Source organism: Galeopterus variegatus, unplaced genomic scaffold, assembly GCF_000696425.1.
Source record: "Galeopterus variegatus unplaced genomic scaffold, G_variegatus-3.0.2 Scaffold2609, whole genome shotgun sequence".
NCBI lineage: Eukaryota > Metazoa > Chordata > Mammalia > Dermoptera > Cynocephalidae > Galeopterus > Galeopterus variegatus.
In genome coordinates this window covers 59,756-80,207 of record NW_007728720.1, presented here as the reverse complement: position 1 = coordinate 80,207, position 20,452 = coordinate 59,756, and the positions used below count along the sequence as shown (strand labels likewise).

At 45.9% G+C, this 20,452-nt stretch overlaps 1 protein-coding gene across 3 annotated transcripts in view; it reads right to left on the bottom strand.

The window, feature by feature from the left end:
- COL4A6 (collagen, type IV, alpha 6) overlaps positions 1 to 20,452 on the bottom strand; it is a 62,620-nt gene that overhangs the window by 9,434 nt on the left and 32,734 nt on the right. For 2 of the 3 annotated variants that reach the window (XM_008582430.1, XM_008582431.1), the window contains exons 19-33: positions 20,201 to 20,380; positions 19,465 to 19,640; positions 13,736 to 13,827; positions 13,355 to 13,462; positions 12,083 to 12,304; positions 11,539 to 11,700; positions 9,724 to 9,894; positions 8,860 to 9,003; positions 8,192 to 8,317; positions 7,560 to 7,741; positions 5,416 to 5,479; positions 4,687 to 4,761; positions 4,090 to 4,197; positions 3,889 to 3,996; positions 2,791 to 2,916 (exon numbers count right to left, since the gene is read on the bottom strand). In XM_008582430.1, the coding sequence (XP_008580652.1) occupies positions 2,791 to 2,916; positions 3,889 to 3,996; positions 4,090 to 4,197; positions 4,687 to 4,761; positions 5,416 to 5,479; positions 7,560 to 7,741; positions 8,192 to 8,317; positions 8,860 to 9,003; positions 9,724 to 9,894; positions 11,539 to 11,700; positions 12,083 to 12,304; positions 13,355 to 13,462; positions 13,736 to 13,827; positions 19,465 to 19,640; positions 20,201 to 20,380 (2,044 nt within the window). Of the gene's footprint in view, positions 1 to 2,790; positions 2,917 to 3,241; positions 3,314 to 3,888; positions 3,997 to 4,089; positions 4,198 to 4,686; positions 4,762 to 5,415; positions 5,480 to 7,559; positions 7,742 to 8,191; positions 8,318 to 8,859; positions 9,004 to 9,723; positions 9,895 to 11,538; positions 11,701 to 12,082; positions 12,305 to 13,354; positions 13,463 to 13,735; positions 13,828 to 19,464; positions 19,641 to 20,200; positions 20,381 to 20,452 lie in introns of all 3 variants that reach the window. The other variant, XM_008582429.1, reaches the window with a different exon arrangement.

Below are 20,452 nucleotides of genomic sequence, written 5' to 3'. Positions count from 1 at the left end.
CAGATGGTAATCCTGATGAGAAAACACATCAAAGCTCTATATACAAATGCAGAAGTTTATAGCATGGAAGAAATGTATTTATTACTTTGGCATATTCTAGAAGATATTCAAATGAAGAGAAATAGATTCAAACTGGATGATAAACCGTTCTGGTGGTTGAGATTCTTGTTTTTTTGTTTGTGACCAAAAAATCCAAAAATATTAATGTTGAATTCTTTTGTGGCAAGAAAAATACAAAAATATTAACGTTGAATTTCTCATATTCGTCTAAAAATATAGCAAATCAATGAAAACATGTAAAGAAAAATGGTAGATTGGTTAATTCAGGTGTTTTAAAATAGCTTATTGATTAATTGAATCCTGAGGAAATCTAGAGAAGGAAAAATTAAATTTCGAGAAAAGAGTAGTTTAGGTCGAAAAGAAAAAAGTAATTGTATTCTCGGTTATGTTTTGATGAATGTTTGAAGTATTGTTCTTTCTTATAGAGGTAAAAATCTGGAAAGAAAGACATATCGTATGTGTTTCTTCTGAAAATATGGTTTTATGCATTATATATACAGATGTAGCTTATGTATATAAACTGAAATTACACAAAACTAGTACAGAAGACACCACATATTCACATATGAGGGTACTTCAAAAAGTTCGTGGAAAAATAGAATTAAATTTAATCCTTGTACAATAGAGTAAGTATGGGCAGCACACAGGTTATAAAAGTTCCCATGGCAGTTTTTGGAGCCTTTTCCTTCCTTTACCTGTTTCTCGATTTTGTAGTTACATCAATATATTATCAAACCTGAAAGAAAGGCACTACAGACCTCGAGTAGTGCAAAAAGCTCATGTATTTTTTTGATGAGGAATAAAATATTTCAAATGAACAGATGAAAATGCAAAACGGTCTATTTTTCTAACTCATTCCAGTGTCAAAGCCTTAAAAAAAAAAAACCTAAATAATACAAATGCACCTCTAAATATTTAGTATAAATACAAAAATTAATGGTGTAATTGAAAGTTATTTAGATAAAGGTATTGTCAGGACAGGGATTGCTCTATGGAGTTTTCTTAGCGGTAAATCCTCTGCATTGACTTCCAATATCAAATCAAAGACAAGTTCCTGTGGGGGAGTATATTTGCTCTATTCTTTTTAAACAAATTGTTTTAATTAGATATCGAGAAGATTCAACAGAATATTTATAAATAATATGTAAAGAATGATCCAGAAACAATGAACCCCTTCCTTTTCATCACAGTTTGACCACGTATATTTGTGTCTCTAAACAATATGTTAGTTGTTTTTGCTTATTTTTGAACAATAATCAATGGAATCATACCAAACGTATTTCTCTGCGACATGATTTTTTTTGTGGTCAACATTATGTTCCTGAAATGTATCCATCTTGATGTGTGCTGTTTACCACATCTGTAATTGTGATTTTATGACCTCGCATAGCTAAAGGAAAGAAATAATTTAATGACCAGGCATTCATAGTCAAGATTTCAACACAGAGAAGGAAATACCCCTGTGCTTCTATCCAGTCCCCTCTTGTTCCCTCTTTTCTATGTCCTGTGAAAGAAGCCACAGTCTCTGCTGGCTCGGACCCTACTTTGAGCCTGTTCTCTGGAGAAGTGGCTGGCTTTCAGAAAAGAACAGGTTGGTCCAGATCAAAAAAAAGAACAAACACAGAAACAGCAGATGTACCGATTCAAAATGCAGCAGGAAATGAATTAATGTACAAATACAGTTCCTGGGAAACATACGTACATTATACAAACATGCACTTAAAGTATGGTGAGACCTCAGTCCCCAGAGCTATGAGGAACAGAGCATTTTGCAAATATGATTTCCCCAGGTGACATGCAATAATATAATGGTCAACATTTTTTGAGCACCTGCTATGTGCCATGCACTGAGCTCAATGCTTTTACCTCACTCCTCATTGATTCTTCACAAAACCTATGATAGGTTCTGATATTATGCCCATTTTACAGAAAAGGAAAACTAAGGGTTAGTTTGAGATTGAGGGACAAGTAACTTCCCTGTCCAAGGTCATATAGTTAGTGAGAGGTAGAGGTGGAATTCGAACCCAGCTGGTCTGACTCTAGAGTCCATACCATGATGCTACACTGAATTTATTTCCTGGTTTACATTGAATGGGATATGAGTCTTCAGAACATTCTTAAGGAAAGTTGAAGAATGAGAATTTATTCTCACTTTTTGAGGAGTAGCGAAAGGGAGGCTCAGAAAGGACTTCAGGTAATGTGACGAATTGGTGGCCAATATTAGAATGGAACCTGCTTTGCAGCAAACCCAACAAATCCTAACTGAGTGCACACTGTGGGCCTGTCCCGGGGAGACATTTATTCTTAGTTTTGGGCTCTTTCCAGCTTCCACACTGTCTTCCCAGGGCCCTGGGAGTGCCATCCACACTGGACACTGAGGAAATTCTGGCCAACCTCTCACTAAGTGGACAAGCCCTGTCCCTTAGGACCATTAAACCCGGGCTCTGGCCAAGTGTGCAAGAGAGGCCCTGAGATTAATCGGGAAGAGTGGGAGGGAATCTGGAGGCTACAGTGGACTCGGTGAACTGCTCCCTGACAACTTCTCATTGGAGAGCCCTGAGCATGGCCTATCCTCTTTCTCAGCACTCAGTCTTGCTGGGTTCTGAGACTCCCAGAGATGTGAAGACACACGCAGCTCAACTCTGTGAGCCACATGGCCTTGATGAACCTTTACCCTGGTTCCCCCAGCAAGGCCTCAGTTTCTACATGGCCTGCCCTGGGATCACTTACCTCGGCCACCTTTCTGTCCCCTCAGGCCTGGCTTCCCTGGACTTCCGATGCCAACTCCTGGAGAACCCTTTTCCCCTTTGGGACCAGGCAGGCCAGCAGGCCCAGGCACACCGGTTATACTGGGTCCTGGGAGGAGATGCAGAGTGAGACGACAGAGCTCAGTGCGGACAAGGCCTTCATGCCTAGCTCATTTGCCTGGGGCCTGAGAGGCCTGCCTGACAGACACCAGGGGCAGAGTACTGACGTGACAGGAAATAGAGCTCATTCGGGTAGAAGGACAAACCCCATCCTTTTTCCATCCCATATCAAGGGACTTCTAATTGGAAGCTGGTGAGGAGGTCTCAGTCCAAGGATGTGGGATATACCACAGTCGAGAACTTGTGGCCATCTCCTGCCAGCCTTGTGGAAGAGATGGTGTGCCCTCCTCCTCACCCTTGAGGGTCCTCCTTACCTGGAGTGCCATGGGTACCCTTGGTGCCTGGAAGCCCATTGAGTCCATGTAAACCAGGAAGTCCAGGGAAACCTGAGGGGAGAGAACATCAGAAATAGCTCCAGCAGCTCTGAATCATGAGAGGTCTGAAAGAGGTCCTGCCCCCAAAGGCATTGCAAGGTCCTCATTTTAAAGTCCCGATCTTTCTTGAGGCACTGCTTAGTGCCCTAAGGGAGAACAGACCGCCCCTAACCTAAACCCTGCACCCTAGGTTCTCATAACTCTTATCAGAGACCAATACAGCTTTAAGAGTGGGGTGGTATCTCATTAGGTATCTTCAAGAAGAACTCAGAGTGGCAATGCCATTATCTTGAGTTGCCAGTTCCCAGAGACTGGTTCTAGAAATTAGCTGCCAAATCTCTAAGTCAGGGAAAGGCTACATATGCCAGGGCAATGACCTTTGCTAACTCTTCTCTCCATGGATTGCATGTTCTTCTCTTCCCATTCATGCTCGTCCACCTTCCTTCCTCTTCATTCTCATGCAGCCCAGTCAATGACTCCCAGGGGCATGATGTAACCTTAGCTAGTGTCTATTAAGATAAAGTAGTTGCTGTCCTTTATTGAGGGAAGGACACTTTATTCCACTGCCTGCTCCCAAATACACATACCTTTGGGTCCTGTTAGGCCAGAGGGTCCCAGGGGCCCAGCTGTCCCTGGAAGACCAGAGGGACCTGAAAGTCCTGGGTCTCCTCTCATACCTGCAATCCCTGGAAGTCCTAAACATGAAACCAAGGCAGAAGTTCAGAATGGGGCATGGCTTGAAGCTAATCCTAACTCTTTTAGAATAAAGCTGCATTGTGGCATAGTACCTGGGGATCCAGGGAGGCCAACATCTCCAGAAATACCAGCTTTTCCATCTTCACCTTTGTTTCCTGGTAAACCAACATCACCAACTACTCCATGTTTTCCTTTCGCACCTACAAAATCAAGAAAAATGCTGAGTGATCAGACCACATTTCTGGCAGTATATTCCTCAGTGGGAAAGGGAGAGCAGGAAGGTGAAATCATTTTGAACTGCTAAGGGAGCTAAATCCAGTAAAGAAACTCAAAAGTTTATTGGCATCTGTCTTCACATTTGGAAGGTGCCATCCAATTGTGAAGTGAGTAGACTTGTTCTGAGTGCCCCCAGAAGTGGGAGCAATGGATGGAAATGCTTGAGAAGCACAGTTTAGATAACCATCTATAGACTAAGGGGGTGCATAGCATTATCCCAAAGGTCTCTGCCAGCCTAGAAGTCTTGAAGGAAGAGCAGGCTGGTTTGCTTGGGGAAATCGTAGGTAGAAATTTTTCTGCACTGTACTGAAGTTGGTGCACTACAGAACTTGGGGTTGACCTCCAAAATTACTTCCAATCCTTAGTTTTGAGGAGACTGTGGGGCACATGAGACAAAAATATAGCAGCTTTACCTTTCATACCAGATTCCCCAGGTTGTCCCTTGGGTCCTGGGCTGCCGGAAATTTCAATCGTCTGGCCTTTATCTCCTGGAATATCAAAGACATTGTTCAGATGGTCAGGAGAAGTTATAGCTCATTTTGCAACAAAGAGATCTTTTGAACACAAAATGTTTTTCAGATTCATTGTAGCCAGAGGAGCTCCTGGACACAATTATCCATTGGGTAGAAGGTGATCAATCACCATCCAGGAGCTGGGATGCTACCAGGCTACTGGCATGAAATGCAGCTACATGCAGCATATCTCCATTGGGAAATACACCACTAGGCTCAGTATGGGCAGAGAGGATGGTAAGCGGGACCCTGAAAAATCACCAGAATGGAATGGTGATGCCAGGAAGGATGGGAAATTTTCCTGCCTAGTGGGCTGGGTTCATCAGGAAAAGAGACTGTCTAGAGCTGAGGTTCTCCTCTGCTGCTGAGTCTGAAAGGCAGATGGGTCAAACCACAAAGCTGAAGGACAGCCTTCTCCTTGGCTCCATGAAAGCCATGGAGAGAGATTTTGGTAGGTACCACTGTTGCATCCTATTTGGGGAACAAGGACTGCAGAGGGGGTTTGGCCAAACGGGAAATGTAAATCAACTCACTTTCCCCTAAACAGAGTTTCTCACCAAGAGATCCCTGGGCCTGCTAGAAATCTACCTTGCTCTAGACAAACACATTAAAAGAGAAAACACTCCTTACCTTTTGAGCCTGGGAGACCAGATGCTCCTGGGATCCCGGGAGTCCCACTGAGACCCTGTGGACCCTTCAAAGCAATAGGAATCATCATTTCTGCCCAGAGCTCAGGGCTGCCCACCTACTCACTCCTCCTCCCCTCCCTGAGGCAATGCCTGAGAGATGTCTCTCACACACTCTGTAGCAGGGGTGGACTCAGGGGTACATTGTGCAAATGGGAAAGGGCAAAGGGCATAAGCGCATAGTTAGGATGTATAGGGGAAGGATTCCACCTGCAGATTAATCTAGTCTTATCATTCGTAACTTCCCACTGCCTATCAAAACTGGAATCTTGGGAAATCAAGGCATAGCTGCTCGAGGGAGTCTCTTAGAAAATACAGAACATGACAGGCCAGGCACTCTGTGCGCTTCACAGATGGTCTGCCACCATCGCCCTCATCAAGCTCTGGAGCTATTACGCACAAGAAGTGCTGCTTCACCCAGCGGGGCTAGCTCTCTGCCCCAGGTTCTGCAAGGAACACAAGGTCCTTCTGCCACCAGGTAGCAGGCTGTATGTGTGCAGTGCTGGCATCTGAATTTGGGCAAATGTTTACCGTTTTCACAGGAGAAGCTGCCTTTGCTGGCTAATGTCTGACACACTACCTGAGTCTGGGAAGAAGGCATGCTAACCACTGTCAGCTCAGCTCTTCCCCTGACACTCAGGGTGGTTTTGATTCATTTTGAGATGTATCCAGTACCCAGTAAAGACATATGCCACTCTGTGCTTTGGGTAGGAGGCCAAGTTCTGGGCTGGGTCACTGCTCACTGGACCACTACCCAGGACATCCATCTGTGCTGCCCGCTTCCTTGCCTGGCTTCATCCTGCACATTGCCATTTCTGCTCCTAGTTCTGAGCCTTTGCTCATGCTGGGACCCCTCCCAGAATGCCTTGCCACTTTGTTTCCATCTCTTCTAGTATGTGAATAGTTGGGATCATCCACTCTAGAACTATTTCTTTTGCAATTGCTTTGTGTGTGTGTGTTCTCTCCACCAGATGGACTGACACAATTGAAGGACAGGGACTTTGCCTGCAAGGAGCACAGGTGTTCTGTGATCCAGTTCATTCGGACCCTTCAATACTGCTACTATTCATGTAGCACCTGCCACCTGCCAGACACGATGTTTGATGTTTTACATGTATCATCTCGCTTAATCCTCAATAGTGTCTCAAGGAGGTTTGAATATTATTCCCATTTTTTACAGATGAGGAAAGTGAGACTCAGGGAAGACAAGCAATGTACACAAGATCACAGAGCTAATGAGTGATGGAGCTGAGATTTAAACCCAAGACTAGCTCATTGCTTAGCCTACTCTACCACTCTGCCTTTTAAGAGCCCAGAGAAACTGGACTTGATTCTTTGCTAGTCGTTGCCCCTTGTGGAGCATCAAAGACTTTTCTGTCAAAACATCATGAAGTGTGTACCAAATTCTTAAGATGTGTCAAGCTCAATGTGGGGTGCTGGGAGTGGGGTGCAGATAAAAAAAGCATATGAGGTAGTTCTTGTTCTCAAGCCCTAACAATTTCACTGAGGAAGTCAGACCCGTGCAGAACCAACTGGGATCAATATAAGCAGTGAGACGGGGAGAGTGCCAGCACGGTGGGAGCTGCGGGGCTCCTGGAGGGCTGGGGGCTGAATGGACGGGCAGGTATTGGGCAAGTGCAGAGGAGGGAGGAGGCTCTGCCATGTGAGGGAGATAATGTGAACAAAGGCACGGAAGACAGGATGTTCAGGAAGGGGTGGAAAGAGCCCTCAGAGGGGCCAGCCCGTGGCTCACTCGGGAGAGTGCGGTGCTGATAACAACAAGGCCACAGGTTCAGATCCTATATAGGGATGGCTGGTTGGCTCACTTGGGAGAGCGTGGTGCTGACAACACCAAGTCAAGGGTTGAGATCCCCTTACCGGTCATCTTTAAAAAAAAATAAATAAATAAAATAAGAAATTTTTTTTAAAAAGAAAGAGCCATCAGACTCGAGCAGAGGGCTTTGTCTGAGGATGTCCTGGGGAAAGGGCTGGGATGTGGGCTGGGATCAGAAAGGCAGGCAGTGAGGGCATGTCTCCCTGTATGGAAGCCCTTCTCTGGTGAAGAGACAAGGATCTGGGCAAACTTACACTTTCTCCTGGCATTCCTGGGAAACCTGTGATCCCAGGAGATCCCTTCGGGCCAAATAAGCCCCGTGGTCCTGTAGAGCCAGGGAGACCTGGCCTCCCAGTAAGTCCTTTGATGGTATTGGGGAAGCCAGGAGCTCCAGGAAGGCCTGGTGGCCCAGGGCGGCCAGCCTCTCCTTTGTCACCTGAGAAAGAAGCAAAAAGGCTTGGAAAAGACTCTGGCCTAGAGGAAACCTGCTTGCCATGGTGCAGGTACCCTGGGTCATAGGCCAAATGCAAGCTTGGGGAGCAGTTACCTTGGGGGAAGTGCCTTCAGCATTATGAGGCACTGTTAGGGCCACCCCAACTCCAGCACTGGGAAAGCAGCTCAGTGCCCATGTCCCCCGATCTGCCAGGCTCCTCTAGGGTTACCGCAGCCTGTGGTTCAAAATCTCAGTCCCCAGTGGCAGCGACACATGGCAGTCTCAAAGTCCAGGTACCCCTAAGGCCCAGGGAAGGCAGCCTCCTTGGGCCCCCTGCTGCCATCCCCATGGCTGCTCTGGGGTGGGGGTGGGGGGCTTTTCTCAGGAAGGAATTTAAGTTTGGTTGTAAAACGTTTCTTGGGCATTTCTCCTGCCCATCCCCTGCCCCAGCACCTCTGGGCCCAGGAAATCCATCTGATCCGGCTGATCCCTGAGAGCCTTTGTCTCCTTTGAACCAAAGGTTCAGCATTGGAGGTCTTGGGCTGGGTATTCCGACTGGCCCCTGATGGCCTCTGTCTCCTGCAGGGATGGAGATCAGGAGATCAACGTGAGAGAGAGCTTAGACACGGGGTCAGGCAAGGGCTGACCTTTCATACCATTTCTTCCCACACCACCCCCGGCTTCTTTCTGGGCCCTTCCATCTTCTTCCCCCCTCCATTCCCCCAACTTTGCGTTTCTGTGTGTGCCCTCTTTTTCTACAAACCCAAAGCCCATCAGCAATTTTAGACCCTACTCAAAACCCTCCTCCATTTATCATCTGGAAATGTACAGACAAGGCCTCTAACATGCGGTGCTCACTCAGAAGTGATTATGTCTTTTGGTTTAATTGTAATAAAGTCCAGCTTATTGATTCTTTCTTTCATGAGGGTAGTTTGTTGTTTGTTTGTTTTTTGCTAACCGGCCATCCTAGGTCCTTTGGTTTAAAAGGATTTAATTCAGAAGCCCCAAATCTTATTATCTAACATAGGGTTGGTACAAACCGCAGGAATGACAAAGTCAACAAACAAAGTGTATATTGAGAAGCATGAATGCCAGGAACAGAATTAAATTCCCCAGCTCACCTTTTTCACCAGGACTACCAGCCAGTCCAGGTGTCCCCACTTTTCCAGCTGACCCAGGAATTCCCTTCAGTCCACTTGCACCAGGAATACCAGGGAGACCTGGCATCCCTGGAAAACCTATCAGTCCCACGGACCCCTTCTCACCTGTTGAGAAACAAGAACTTCTATTGTTATCCCCATTTTACATACAAGGAAACAGAGACTCAGAGAGTTGAATAACTTGCCCAAAGTCACACAGCTAGGAAGTTTCAGGGAAGGGATTCGAACCCAGGTTTTTCTAACTCTAAAGTCTTAGTCATTACCAAGATCTTAGTCATTACACGTTGTACTAATCCCCTGAACAGGGACATGGCACTAAGCAACACAAACGAAATAAGTGGGCCCCTCTATTAGGATTCGTCAAGTTAGAGCTCATGTGAAAAAAAGAAAAGCCGAGGGCATGGAGATGAGCTCTGTGCTGGCTCTGCTGCTAACCAGTTGTGTGACGTTGGACCAGTCACTTTCCCTGTTTAAACTGGAGATGTTCCCTGCCCACCCACCGATGGTTATCAGGGCAATCACAGGAAGTGAGAGCTCTCGGGCTCCACGGTAGAGGCCACGCAAGTGAGCAAACCCAGTGCAGCTGTTACTGCCCTGGGCTTTACTAACTGTGATGCTCAGCCCAGTGTTCAACCCAGCAGGCAGTGACAGTGACTCAGCTTGGGTGGGGGTCTTCCCTTGGCACTAGCCTTGTCCAACTACCCTGTCATAAAAAGCTTTGCCCACCTCCCTCCCCGTTTCCCATTCCTGGGCAGAGAGGAGAGTGCGATCTCCTTTTTGGCACCCACTGGTCACTTCACTGGCCTTCCTGATCACTTCACTTACCCTTCGGGCCTGGGAGGCCTGGCAACCCAGTGCCCCCTGGCAGGCCTGGGCTCCCCAGGAAGCCAATTAGCCCCGGAGATCCAGGAAGGCCTTTCAGCCCAGGCAGACCTCTCTTTCCAGTTGATCCGGGGGGACCTGTCTCGCCTCTTGGACCTTTCTTTCCAGGATGTCCTGGAAAGCACAGAAGAGAACACAGGACGGCTGCCAAGAGAGTCTCTGGCAGGATCTGGGTCACTGCCTATTCCCATAGCTTCCGGTTGGTTGGCTTGTTGGGTTTTGCACATGGCCCTTTAACAATGGCATATGCAAGCTGCTAACAGGCAGAGTTCTTAGTTGGCTGAAGCATTAGCACCTACCACCCAGAGTGCCACGCCAATGGCTATTACTTCCAGCATGGCACAGTAGCTGGCAGGGACAGCAAACCCCTTCTGATTATAACTTCTCCCTTTATGAATGTGGTTCACGCTTTAGCCTCTGAATGGAGCTCTGGGAAGCCAGGGTGGCAACTGGGCTCCAGTTTCCTGGTTCTTCCACTCTGAATCACACAACAATGGCTGTTTCTTGAGCCAAACAAGAAGTAGAGGTTAAAGCTGAGCTGTTGTTTCAGCTTCCCAGGGAGCCTTGGATACAGGGCTGCCCTTTTAATCCCTCAAGCAAGCAGTTAAGTCAGCCAGTTCCTTGGCATTAAGGTTGAAAGACCCCCTAGTGCCAAGTACTGTAGAAACCCACAAGGCCCATTTGGTCTCCTAGGTATTCTGAGAAGTCTTTCACCACGCTTTAAAGTTGGTCAATGGGATTAACCTCCTGAGCTGCCGCCAAAGTGGAATGTTCAGGTACAAAGCAAGGAAATTAAAAAACCAAAGGATTAAATCAATGACGACAGAGGTATTTGGGCCCCCAAAGACCTAAATGAATGGCTGACTTGGCTTTCTATGGATTGAAAAGCATCAAGTAGCTGTAAGCCCCAGGATTCGAATGGAAGGCTGTGAAGGGGACTCCACAACAAGGGAAGGAAATTAAATGGGAGCCGACCTCACAGCATGAGCTCAGGGATCCCCGCCCTAGTAAGCAAGTCCATGTTATAGCGCATAGTCAGATAACTCCCTGAGTGGCAGAGCTGGCAGGGGTGTTAGTCTGTGTGCTTGTGGGCTGTGTTTTCTCACCTAGGCAGCCTATGTGAGGACCCCAGAAACACAGAAGGATGAAGGGGATAAATAGGATATTAATAGTTCTGCTGCAAATAACTCAACTTCATTCACTTCGCTAGGAGTAAGGGGGGAATGACGTAGTCACTGAGGTGGGGTGACGAGGAGGGTGGTACAAGAAAAAGGCAAGCTGCAAACATTAGGCTGGAACCAGTGGGCGTCGTGTCCCACTGCTGAGTGAAAGACATTTTGGCCGTGGGTCCTCAGAGGCATGCTTGTCTGACAGGCAGGCCACCAGGCCGGTCACACGGTGCTCCAGCTTCTCCCCAACCCAAAGCAGGCTCACCATGGACCCAGGGAAGGCGATGGAGGTGGGCTAGACCCAGCTCAACAAGGGCGGCTGCTCTAACTAGCGAAGGGAGGAGGGGGTGAGGTCATGGAGGAGGGGCAGGAAGTGATTTGTTGTATTCTTTTGGAAGCTAAACTGCAGCAATCTGTTCTGCTTGGCACTGCAAGAGTGACTTGAGATTTGATACTTGAGAGGTTAGGAAAGTCAAGCCCCATTTTAAATTCTGACCATGTCACACTGCTGCTACTGCCTCTCAGGGCACCTGGGCCCAGGGACTAGCTGAAGGCTGTCAAACTGGGGCTCCTCCTCCAAAGGACCTACCTGAAATGCCTGGAAAGCCTGGTGCTCCTGGGAGCCCGGATTTGCCCTTGATGCCATACAGACCACCAGACCCTGAGGGGCCCGCTTGTCCCACATGTCCTGGTGTTCCAGGGCTGCCCGGCTCACCTTTGGGGCCTAGCAAGCCAGACTTCCCAGGCAAACCTAATAAAAGGAAGGGGCACATGATCACAGCCTGGACAGATAGCAGAGACTGGGTCAACAAACCAACTTCCAGAGGAAGAGGTTGGCCCAGGATTTATCCCAAGTGCCACTGTCTTCTCAGCTCCAGCCTTGTTGCTATTCCCAGAAGTAAACCAGATACTCTGCAAGAAATTTGACTATTGGTTATGGTCACTTCTGGAATTACTAAGACAAGATAATGAAGTCAGGCCATTTAAGGAAAATTTCCCAAAAGGGAGGGACAGAACAAAATGATATTTCATTTTAACCCCCTAATTAACCCATCACCCCAAATTCATGCAAGTGCACTGGTTACTATAAGGCTTTCTGTAGATTGTTAAATAAGTGGGGCAAAAAGAGTCACCCTCAGGTCCCGGAAGGCCAGAGTCTCCAGGAAATCCTCTGTCCCCTGGCAATCCCTGTAGGCCTTGCTCTCCCGGAACACCATTTTCAGCACCAAAGATGTCACCAGGGCCTCCCTTGGAACCTGGTAAACCTGGACTTCCAACCTTCCCGGGTAAGCCATCTTTTCCAGGGAGCCCAGGAAACCCAGGCAAGCCCTTCTCCCCACGAGGTCCAGGAAATCCTAAGTGTAAAGAGGCAAAAATAAAAGGCCATGGACATTTAGAAGCGACTTGTCTGGGTAGAGATCTCTGAGACAGATTTTTCTTATAGAAAAGTTAACATATTAATAATATATGTCACTTCTCTTGAAGGTCAGGGGCTCTGGTCCTAGGAGGACTGGCACAGAGACAGGAACTGCATTGCATGACCTGGAGGAGGCTCTAGGTTGGGTGAGGCTACCTGAAGGCAGAGGTCAGTCACCCGCTCCTGGGACCCCACAGTTGCTTAAGAGCATGGGTTCCCCTCAAGGCCTCCTGGCAAGAGCCCCATCTCTCCTGGGGTTGTCTGCCTCCTTTTGCCATGCCTCCCTCTTCTTGGGTGGGTAGGGTGTGGTGGAGGGAACTGAGGCACCATAAACCCCGGAGCATGTTGCCTGAGATGAGCCCAGAGACAACCCTGAGCATGTGTCGCAGTCACCTGGGGAAGCACACAGATTGCTGGGACACCCTGGAGTTTCTGATCAGCAGGTCTGGGGTGGCGGTGGCTGAGAAGGGGCATTCCTAACCAGGTCCTAGGTGATGCTGATGCTGGCCCAGGGAGCACAGTTTGAGAACCACTGGTGCAGCGTAGCACCAATGAAGCTCAGGTTGGAACAACAGGGTGTGAGAAAAGGGATAGAAATGGACAACTTCCCTCTGACTGATTTGAATCTCCTCCTCTGACCTTGAAGGAGTTTGTCCAGGAATCTGCCATAGGACTGCCAGACAGACAACCTGGTAGAGGCCTAGCTCTGTCACTAGTGGGTTTGTGATTTGGGGCAAGTTACTTTCGATCTGGGCCTCAGCTTCCTCATCTGAAAGTTAAGGCGTTGTCCCAACTGATCTCAACTGGCTCTTCTTGCTCTGCTCTGTTGTCATTCTATGGCTCTACTCTGTGTTTTGCCTGGGTATGAAATCAAACCTTCGCCCGCACACCAGAGAGGAAACCTAGCTTCCTGTAATTGGTGGAGTGCTACCACTATCCAAACACACTCACAAGAGAGAAGCAGATGAGGAGAGAATCCTTTCCTTACCTGGCAATTCAGGGAGGCGAACCAATCCTGGACTTCCGGGTTCTCCCTTATTTCCACGTGATCCGGGCTGGCCTGGAGTCCCAGGGAGGCCACGGGCGCCTTTAGGGCCTTCAAACCCAAACGTAAGTAGTGAGGGCAAAGGAAAGTCAGTGGGGCTAGGGATGATTTGAGATATTCAGTCAAGAGTCCCAGTCTCTTGGAGGGCTTCTCTTATTTCCACCTCCCCACACTGCCCTCTCCAGCACATTCTATTTCCTTAATCCCTAAGGCTGCTCTCAGAAGGAATGTGGATCCCCAGATGCTACTGGGCTGTACTCAGCTTCCTTTGGCTCATGGCCCTTACAAGTGTGCTCAGTGGCTTTCTCTGGCTTCATTCCATACCTGGGAATCCAGAAGTTCCTCGCAATCCTGGTGGACCGTATGACCCAGGAATAATACAAGGCAAGGTGATTCCTGCAAATGGTAACATGGATCTGGTGAACCCACTAAGTCAGGGAAGATTTCCCTCTAGCATGCTCTTTTACTTAATGCTGTTTCACTTAATGGGACAGCCATGTTCTCCCCACCCAGCAGCTAGGAGCCCACACAGAAGAATCCTGGCATCAGAAGCCCTTGTGAGTTACTAGCAGTGCAATTGTTTACAGATGAGAATGTCCCTAGTATCTGAGTGCCAAGATGTCACTTATCAAACCATCAGTGCTCAGTGGGCAAGCAATCACCTATGCACCAAATGTCACCTAACAAGTTTTCCTAGTGGTGGCCTCTGCAGAAGAGCAGCAAACATCAATTTGAGGGGGGGGACTCACTCTGCCCTCAGATAGAGCCTCTCCCTAGGATGGGTGTTTGGTTAGTCCTAAGGGTCCTTTATCCCCACTTGACTAAACTGGAGGGTTTGAAGCTAAGACCCCTCAAATTCACATGGCTGCTATCTTCTTGGAATGAAGGTTTTCCTAAACCACTGGACTCTTTTACTACAATTCTTTTGGGATCTACTGAAACTTATTGATTGTCCTTGGTCAGATATACCCAAATGTCTGTACCAGGCAAACAGTAAAGGCCACTCTGTTGGCCATGACAAACAGTGGTGACCCTTCCCTCTGCTACTCAGTGAGAAGGGGCATTTCAATATTCAAGATGTCCAAATTGGCATGCATAGCCCTTCTCCTAGCAAATTCTTCCTTGCTCACTCATAATGCAAATAAAAAGTCTATAAGATTACAGAGGGGAGGTTTAATAAGGTACTGGTGAACAAATTGTTTGTAGGCTCCCTCAAGTGCCATTTACAAACAATTGCTATGCTAATTAAAATTAGTCTTGTCCATTCATTAAAACAATCCCCCAAGATCTGCTTTAAACTACAGAGCCAACAGTGCTAATCAACTGTTACAGCATTTCCCTGCACTTAAATCACAAACTACATTTCTGAAAAATATTTATACAGCTTATGATTCAGACTGCTCACTCAACTGGCTGGCATTCTCCTTTAATCCCACTTCTATTTTCCAATATGAAGCCTTGGCATTTTTAGCCCACTCATTCTATTACTAAATCAAGACTGGGGAATGAACAGTACAATGTATTGGTTAAGAGGTTGGGCTCTGAAGCCAGATAGACCTGAGTTGGTATCCTAGTTCGGCTACTAACTAGCTATGTGGGCAAGATACTTAACCTCTCTGAACCTCATGTGTAAAATGGGAACTACCTATTTCATATGGTGTTTTGAGGACAACATGAGACAGTGCTAATAGCACTTAGCACAGTGTCTGACACCCTGGCACGTGCTTGGTGGACAGTAGTTTTTATTATCTTACTTCAGGAGAAGTGCTCAGAAGAGCTCCTGCAAGGCCATCCCCTGGTTTGTACCTTAGTCAGGTTAGTGACACTACTTTGTAGCTTGGGCAGGAACTTTCTGCTTAGAAGTCCTCAGGTTTCTATAGTCATATTTCTACAGGTGGAGAGATGGCCCATAGGCTTGGATCTTCCTCCACAGGTGGTCACACCAAACTGCTAGACATTGAGATGATGGAGCTATTTCTGAAAGTTGTTTCCCTAGTATGGAAATATGGCCTATAGGCAAGCGCCTCATGGTGAGATGCTTTCCTGGAAGGGCGCTTCCAACCCAGCGCTCAGCTCAGGCCTGGGTCTTTTGAACTAGGCTGAAGAACTACCTCAGTAGATGGTATCATGAGAGGAACCCTGCAGAGGACTCCCCTCCCTCCAACTATCTCAATAACCCATTGGCTCCAATGTGTCAAACTTCACCATTATAGCTTTATGGCTTTATGTAAAAGAAACAACCTCAGTAAAATAAAAATATCCCTGCGCTGGGTCCAAATATGAAGCCATACATCCTCAATTTATCAGATCAGTTCAATAGATTCTTTTCACCTGTGACAGCCAGATTAAAAATAAAGACTTTTAGAAGATGGGCCAGGACAGGCATCTGGAAAGGTCCAGGACAGGAAAAATAACGATAAAAGGGAAGATGGGTAGACACCAGAGGAAAAGAAGGACATATTTCCCTCATAATTGTGCCTCAGACCCATCCTGTACACCACACCACACTTGTGTATTGCAAGCAGAGGTTCAAAATGGTTCAGGATTTCAAGTCATACTTGTATCTGGCTCTTTTACTTTACATCCCTGTCTTCTATTTTACATTCTCGAATTCAGAGCTGTTCTGTTTTGTAAGTGCAGCAAGTGACCTAGTTATTCAAAATTTTGCCATTAATGCCAAAAGGCATCTTCAGAATAAAAAGGGCCTCTGGTTATCAAGATTCTAACATCTCCATTTGTTCTGGGTCCAACAAATAAAAATCAGATATATGCATATCCTTCCGGGTACCTCTAAAGGCAAGTTATAGCCCCAGTTAAGTTCAGAAAATGAAATCACTTAAGGTGGAGATAAGCCAAGCCATCAACATGCATGGTGAAGGAAATCAGCCCCTGTCAGAGACTGCATGCCTGCTTACTCCTGCTTACACCCACCACCCACTCAGGCAGTATGTGATAAGGAGCCTCTGAAGCAGTGTCAGTGTCAGCCTTTGTAACCCAGCATTACAATCATCTCTCCCCAAACAGGGGCTCCAGTGTGGTGCTCAGGCCATTGTGAGTGTCTGAGACAAAGGTGAACAAAAAAGAAGGGGACTTTTGCCAAAACTAGTGACTGAGAACCAGTAGACCTAGCTAGCTCTCACCTCCCTCTGTCTCTAAGTCTCCTTTACCAACCTTCTCCCTGCAGCAGCAGTCACCTAGGCCAATCAAGCAAAGAAAGAAAATTAAACCAGGATAGAAGTTCCTTGAGGCTGAAGGGAAGCCTTGTCTGCAGCCCAGATATACCCGCCAACCATATTCCCTGTCTGGATTGAGTGGAGAGCTGGCACCTACACGGGATCAAGCACACAGTAGCTGCTTCAGTAATAACTAGGGTTATTGATAACTATGAGCATCTGGAGCACAGCCTCTTTGGAACAGCCAGTTGTCTGCTTGCCCAGGGTTTGTAATAATTCACACTATTAGGTTGAAAGGCTTCTGATGATTACATTCTGTTTCCTGGCAATGCGGCTGTCCTAACCTGGACTACCACTGGTTGAAGTGAGCACATTTAGAAATGGCATCTTAACTTTTCATGGCAACAGAGATGGCTACAGTGCAAATATCTGGGGCACATAGGTTATTTATTATTTAAATTGTGTGGAAAAATACCTAGGTTCAAGGAGTTGTATCTTGTTGCCATAGAGAGAAAAAGAAACCTAATGCTTTTTACTGAAGCCATTTTTTTGGAATCTTAGTACTGCAACAAGGATATTTTCTGCATGAGGCATCTCTCAGGCAATAGCTTACTATAGCACTATATTCTTAAGAACTTTCTATATCCAGTGACTAGTGAAGTTTGGGACAGAAATGGTCCCATGAGCTTCCTTCTGTTGACAGTTTATTCTCAAACAGTTGGAATGTTGATAAAATCCAGAAGAGTTGAGGGTGTGTAAGTTTATAGGTGCCATATTGTTACAACTCAGTTTAAAACCTAGTTGTCTACAGAATAGGATGACCTAGAATGAAGGCCCAATTGGTGGAGAGGCAGTGGAATGACCATGAGTAATGCCTCTGGGAACAGAGCTGGAAGCAAGACTATGTCGACACTAGGCCTTCCCAAAGGCAGAATGATTTTGTTTGAAAAAATTGCTCACAGCCTTCATAGGAATTTGTGAATTTAAATATTGGCTTTTTCTTTTAATAAATTCAACTTCATTTTAAGTGTATTATTAATTTCCACTAATACAGAAATTATTGATTTCTTATGCCAAATTCTGGTTGCCCTGAGTTTTTAAGGGACTTTATTATACCATTCATTCAGCCAAAATTTAAATACAAATCTTGGCCATCACATGTCACAATAGCAAGAAAATTTCACATTTATAGAGAATTTTACATATGACTTGGTTTTAAGAATCCTGAATTATCAAGTTTTAACCTGTACCATCATCCTTATTACACTAACTCACAAAAATAGATTTTAAAACAAATATAATTTTATAAGACCTGGTATTCTGTCTTTTTCTTCTTCTTCCTTTTTTTTTTTTTTTTTTTTTTTTGTAATTCTTCAAGGTGACAAAGTGGAAAGAGGAGAAATAGGTCTAAAAAGTGGCCCTTGATTATTGGGAAAGCCCTCTCTTCTGCAAGTAAATATTAGTCTCCTATGGAACAATGCACCATGCTAGGCAGGTTGAGAAATGCTAAGTGTCATTTACCTTCTCTAGTATCCAGAGGCTTACAGTGTAGGTGGGAAAAGTGAAAGCATTAATGGGAGGAGATACATAATTTAAGTAGCAATGACATGCCACAGAGGTCAAGGGAAAGCTTATGTTGAACGCTGAAAGATGGATATGATATGACTACAAAGAGAAAAGAGGAAGGACACACCAGAAAAAGGCAACATAAGCAAAAACTTGGAGTCTGCAATGGACCTGTTGAGTTTGGGTGCAGTGAAGAAGACTGGTGTTTTAGATTTTTTTATTTAATTGTGAGAAGTGTGAGATAAGGTTGAAAAGGTTCATTGTGTCCATGTTTGGAGACTTTTGAATTCCAGTCTGAGGAGTTTGGACATCATCCTTCATTCAAGGGGGACCATTTGTGGCTTTGGATTAGGGGAGTAATATGATGATATTGACACTTTACAGATATTAAATTGGCAGATGTGTTCATAGTAGAAGTGAACGGGAAAAGTCTGGAGGTAGGAGATGGGAAACTGTATAGGAAGTTGTTGTTATTCACTCACTCATCCATCCATCCAACCAACCATCCATCTGTTTATCCCAACAAGCATATAGGTATTTGATAAGCTAGGCATGAGATAATAGTGTAGTAACAAGAAGAGGAAGGAAAGAATATAAGAGGCACTGCAAAGGAAGAATAAGAGATAATCTCAAATTTGCAACCTTCACGTAACTATAAGAATTGTGGTGCCACTAATGAAAACATAGAAGCTGTGGAAACAAGTAAGTTGGAATGAAAAGCTGTTTTGGCTATACAGAAGATCAGTTATTAGCATTGTACCTTCATAATCTATAAGCATTATAATTCCTGAAATTCAAATAGAAAAACGATTTATAAAAAGGGGAGGATTTTAAGGTGTCAAATGGGGATTAGACTAGATGTAACTAGTATCTCTGCCCAATCTGAGATTCCATGAATTAAGAAAAAGTTTTTTCCTGCTGATATTAACATACAATTTAGAGGACACCTCATCCAATCTCCTACTCATTACTTCGATGACATCTGCAATAAATGGCCATCCAGCTTCTCCTTGAGCTTTTCCAGGGGTTATGAGCTCATAACCTCCCCTAGGTAGCTCTGCTACATTTTCAGACTGCTCTGTTAGGAAGTTCTTCACTAACGAGAGCTGAAATCTATATTGCTCTGCCCTCTAAGCTTACCACATACAATTATGATCCTTTTCTACATGAAAACCCTTAAGAGGATTGAAAATAGTCATTACGGTCAGCCAAGTCTCCTGTTATGACACATTTCATGCACCCTAGTCACATCCACTCTACAAGGGGCCATTTTCCAAGTCCAAAGCTATCTGATTCCTTGACTCACCTGGAAGCCCAGGAAGGCCTTGTTGTCCTGGTAATCCATCTATTCCTTTATCTCCAGGAAGCCCACGAGGTCCAGGAGGCCCTGGCAGCCCAATTCCTGGGGGGCCAGTTGGACCATGATGGCCTTTTTCACCAGGAAGTCCTGGTAACCCCTTTTCACCTGGGAATCCCTGTCCACCATCACCCTAGATGACATAAAAAAAATGAAAGTCCAACTCAGAGACTTACCTGGAGAGTCCTCTGACCATAGGAAAGGCAACTGATGTGAGCAATGCTTTGTGTTTTGTTAAAATTCTTTATCAATCAACTTCCTCTGAGTTTAATTAGTGGGAATGAGTCTTGTCCACTCTGGATGACCTGATAATGCAAAAGGTTCTAGATGGGAGTTGGGAGGGAGGGCAGGAAACAAGCAGGATAACAACTCTTGAGGTCACAGAAAGCAGGTACATTATTTGAAGGGGAAAAGCCATTGAGAAACTGAAGCATTTTTAAGTGATATGGTCAATTGTTACTAGCATTTATCAAATGAGACTGTGACCCATTCTGAGAAAAACATTCCCACTTTACATAAAGGAAAAGCATGGAGCAAAATGCATCAGTGGCAGAGGCAGAAGAAGATGCTCTGGAGTCTCTCTGTTCTGTCCTGTCTCATGGTCCAGTGGCCACCAGACATCCCCCCCCCCCCCCCCAAACAAATCAGGCGTGAGGATTTATAGAGCTACTTACCCAGGAATGATCAACTTACTGGAAGGCCTGGCAGACCTGGTAAACCTGGTACTCCATCCTTGCCTGCGGCTCCTGTCACACCAGGAAACCCCTGGGGGCCAGGATTACCCTGTTCTCCTGGCATCCCTGATCCTGTACTGAGAGTTGGCTCCCCCTTCTCTCCTTTGAGGCCCACAAGACCTAGAGGCCCAAATAAGCCCTGATACAGAAACAAAAGGGAATAATTAGGAGGTTCAGGCTTCGTAGAAGTCTGGCACCCTGCATAAGTATG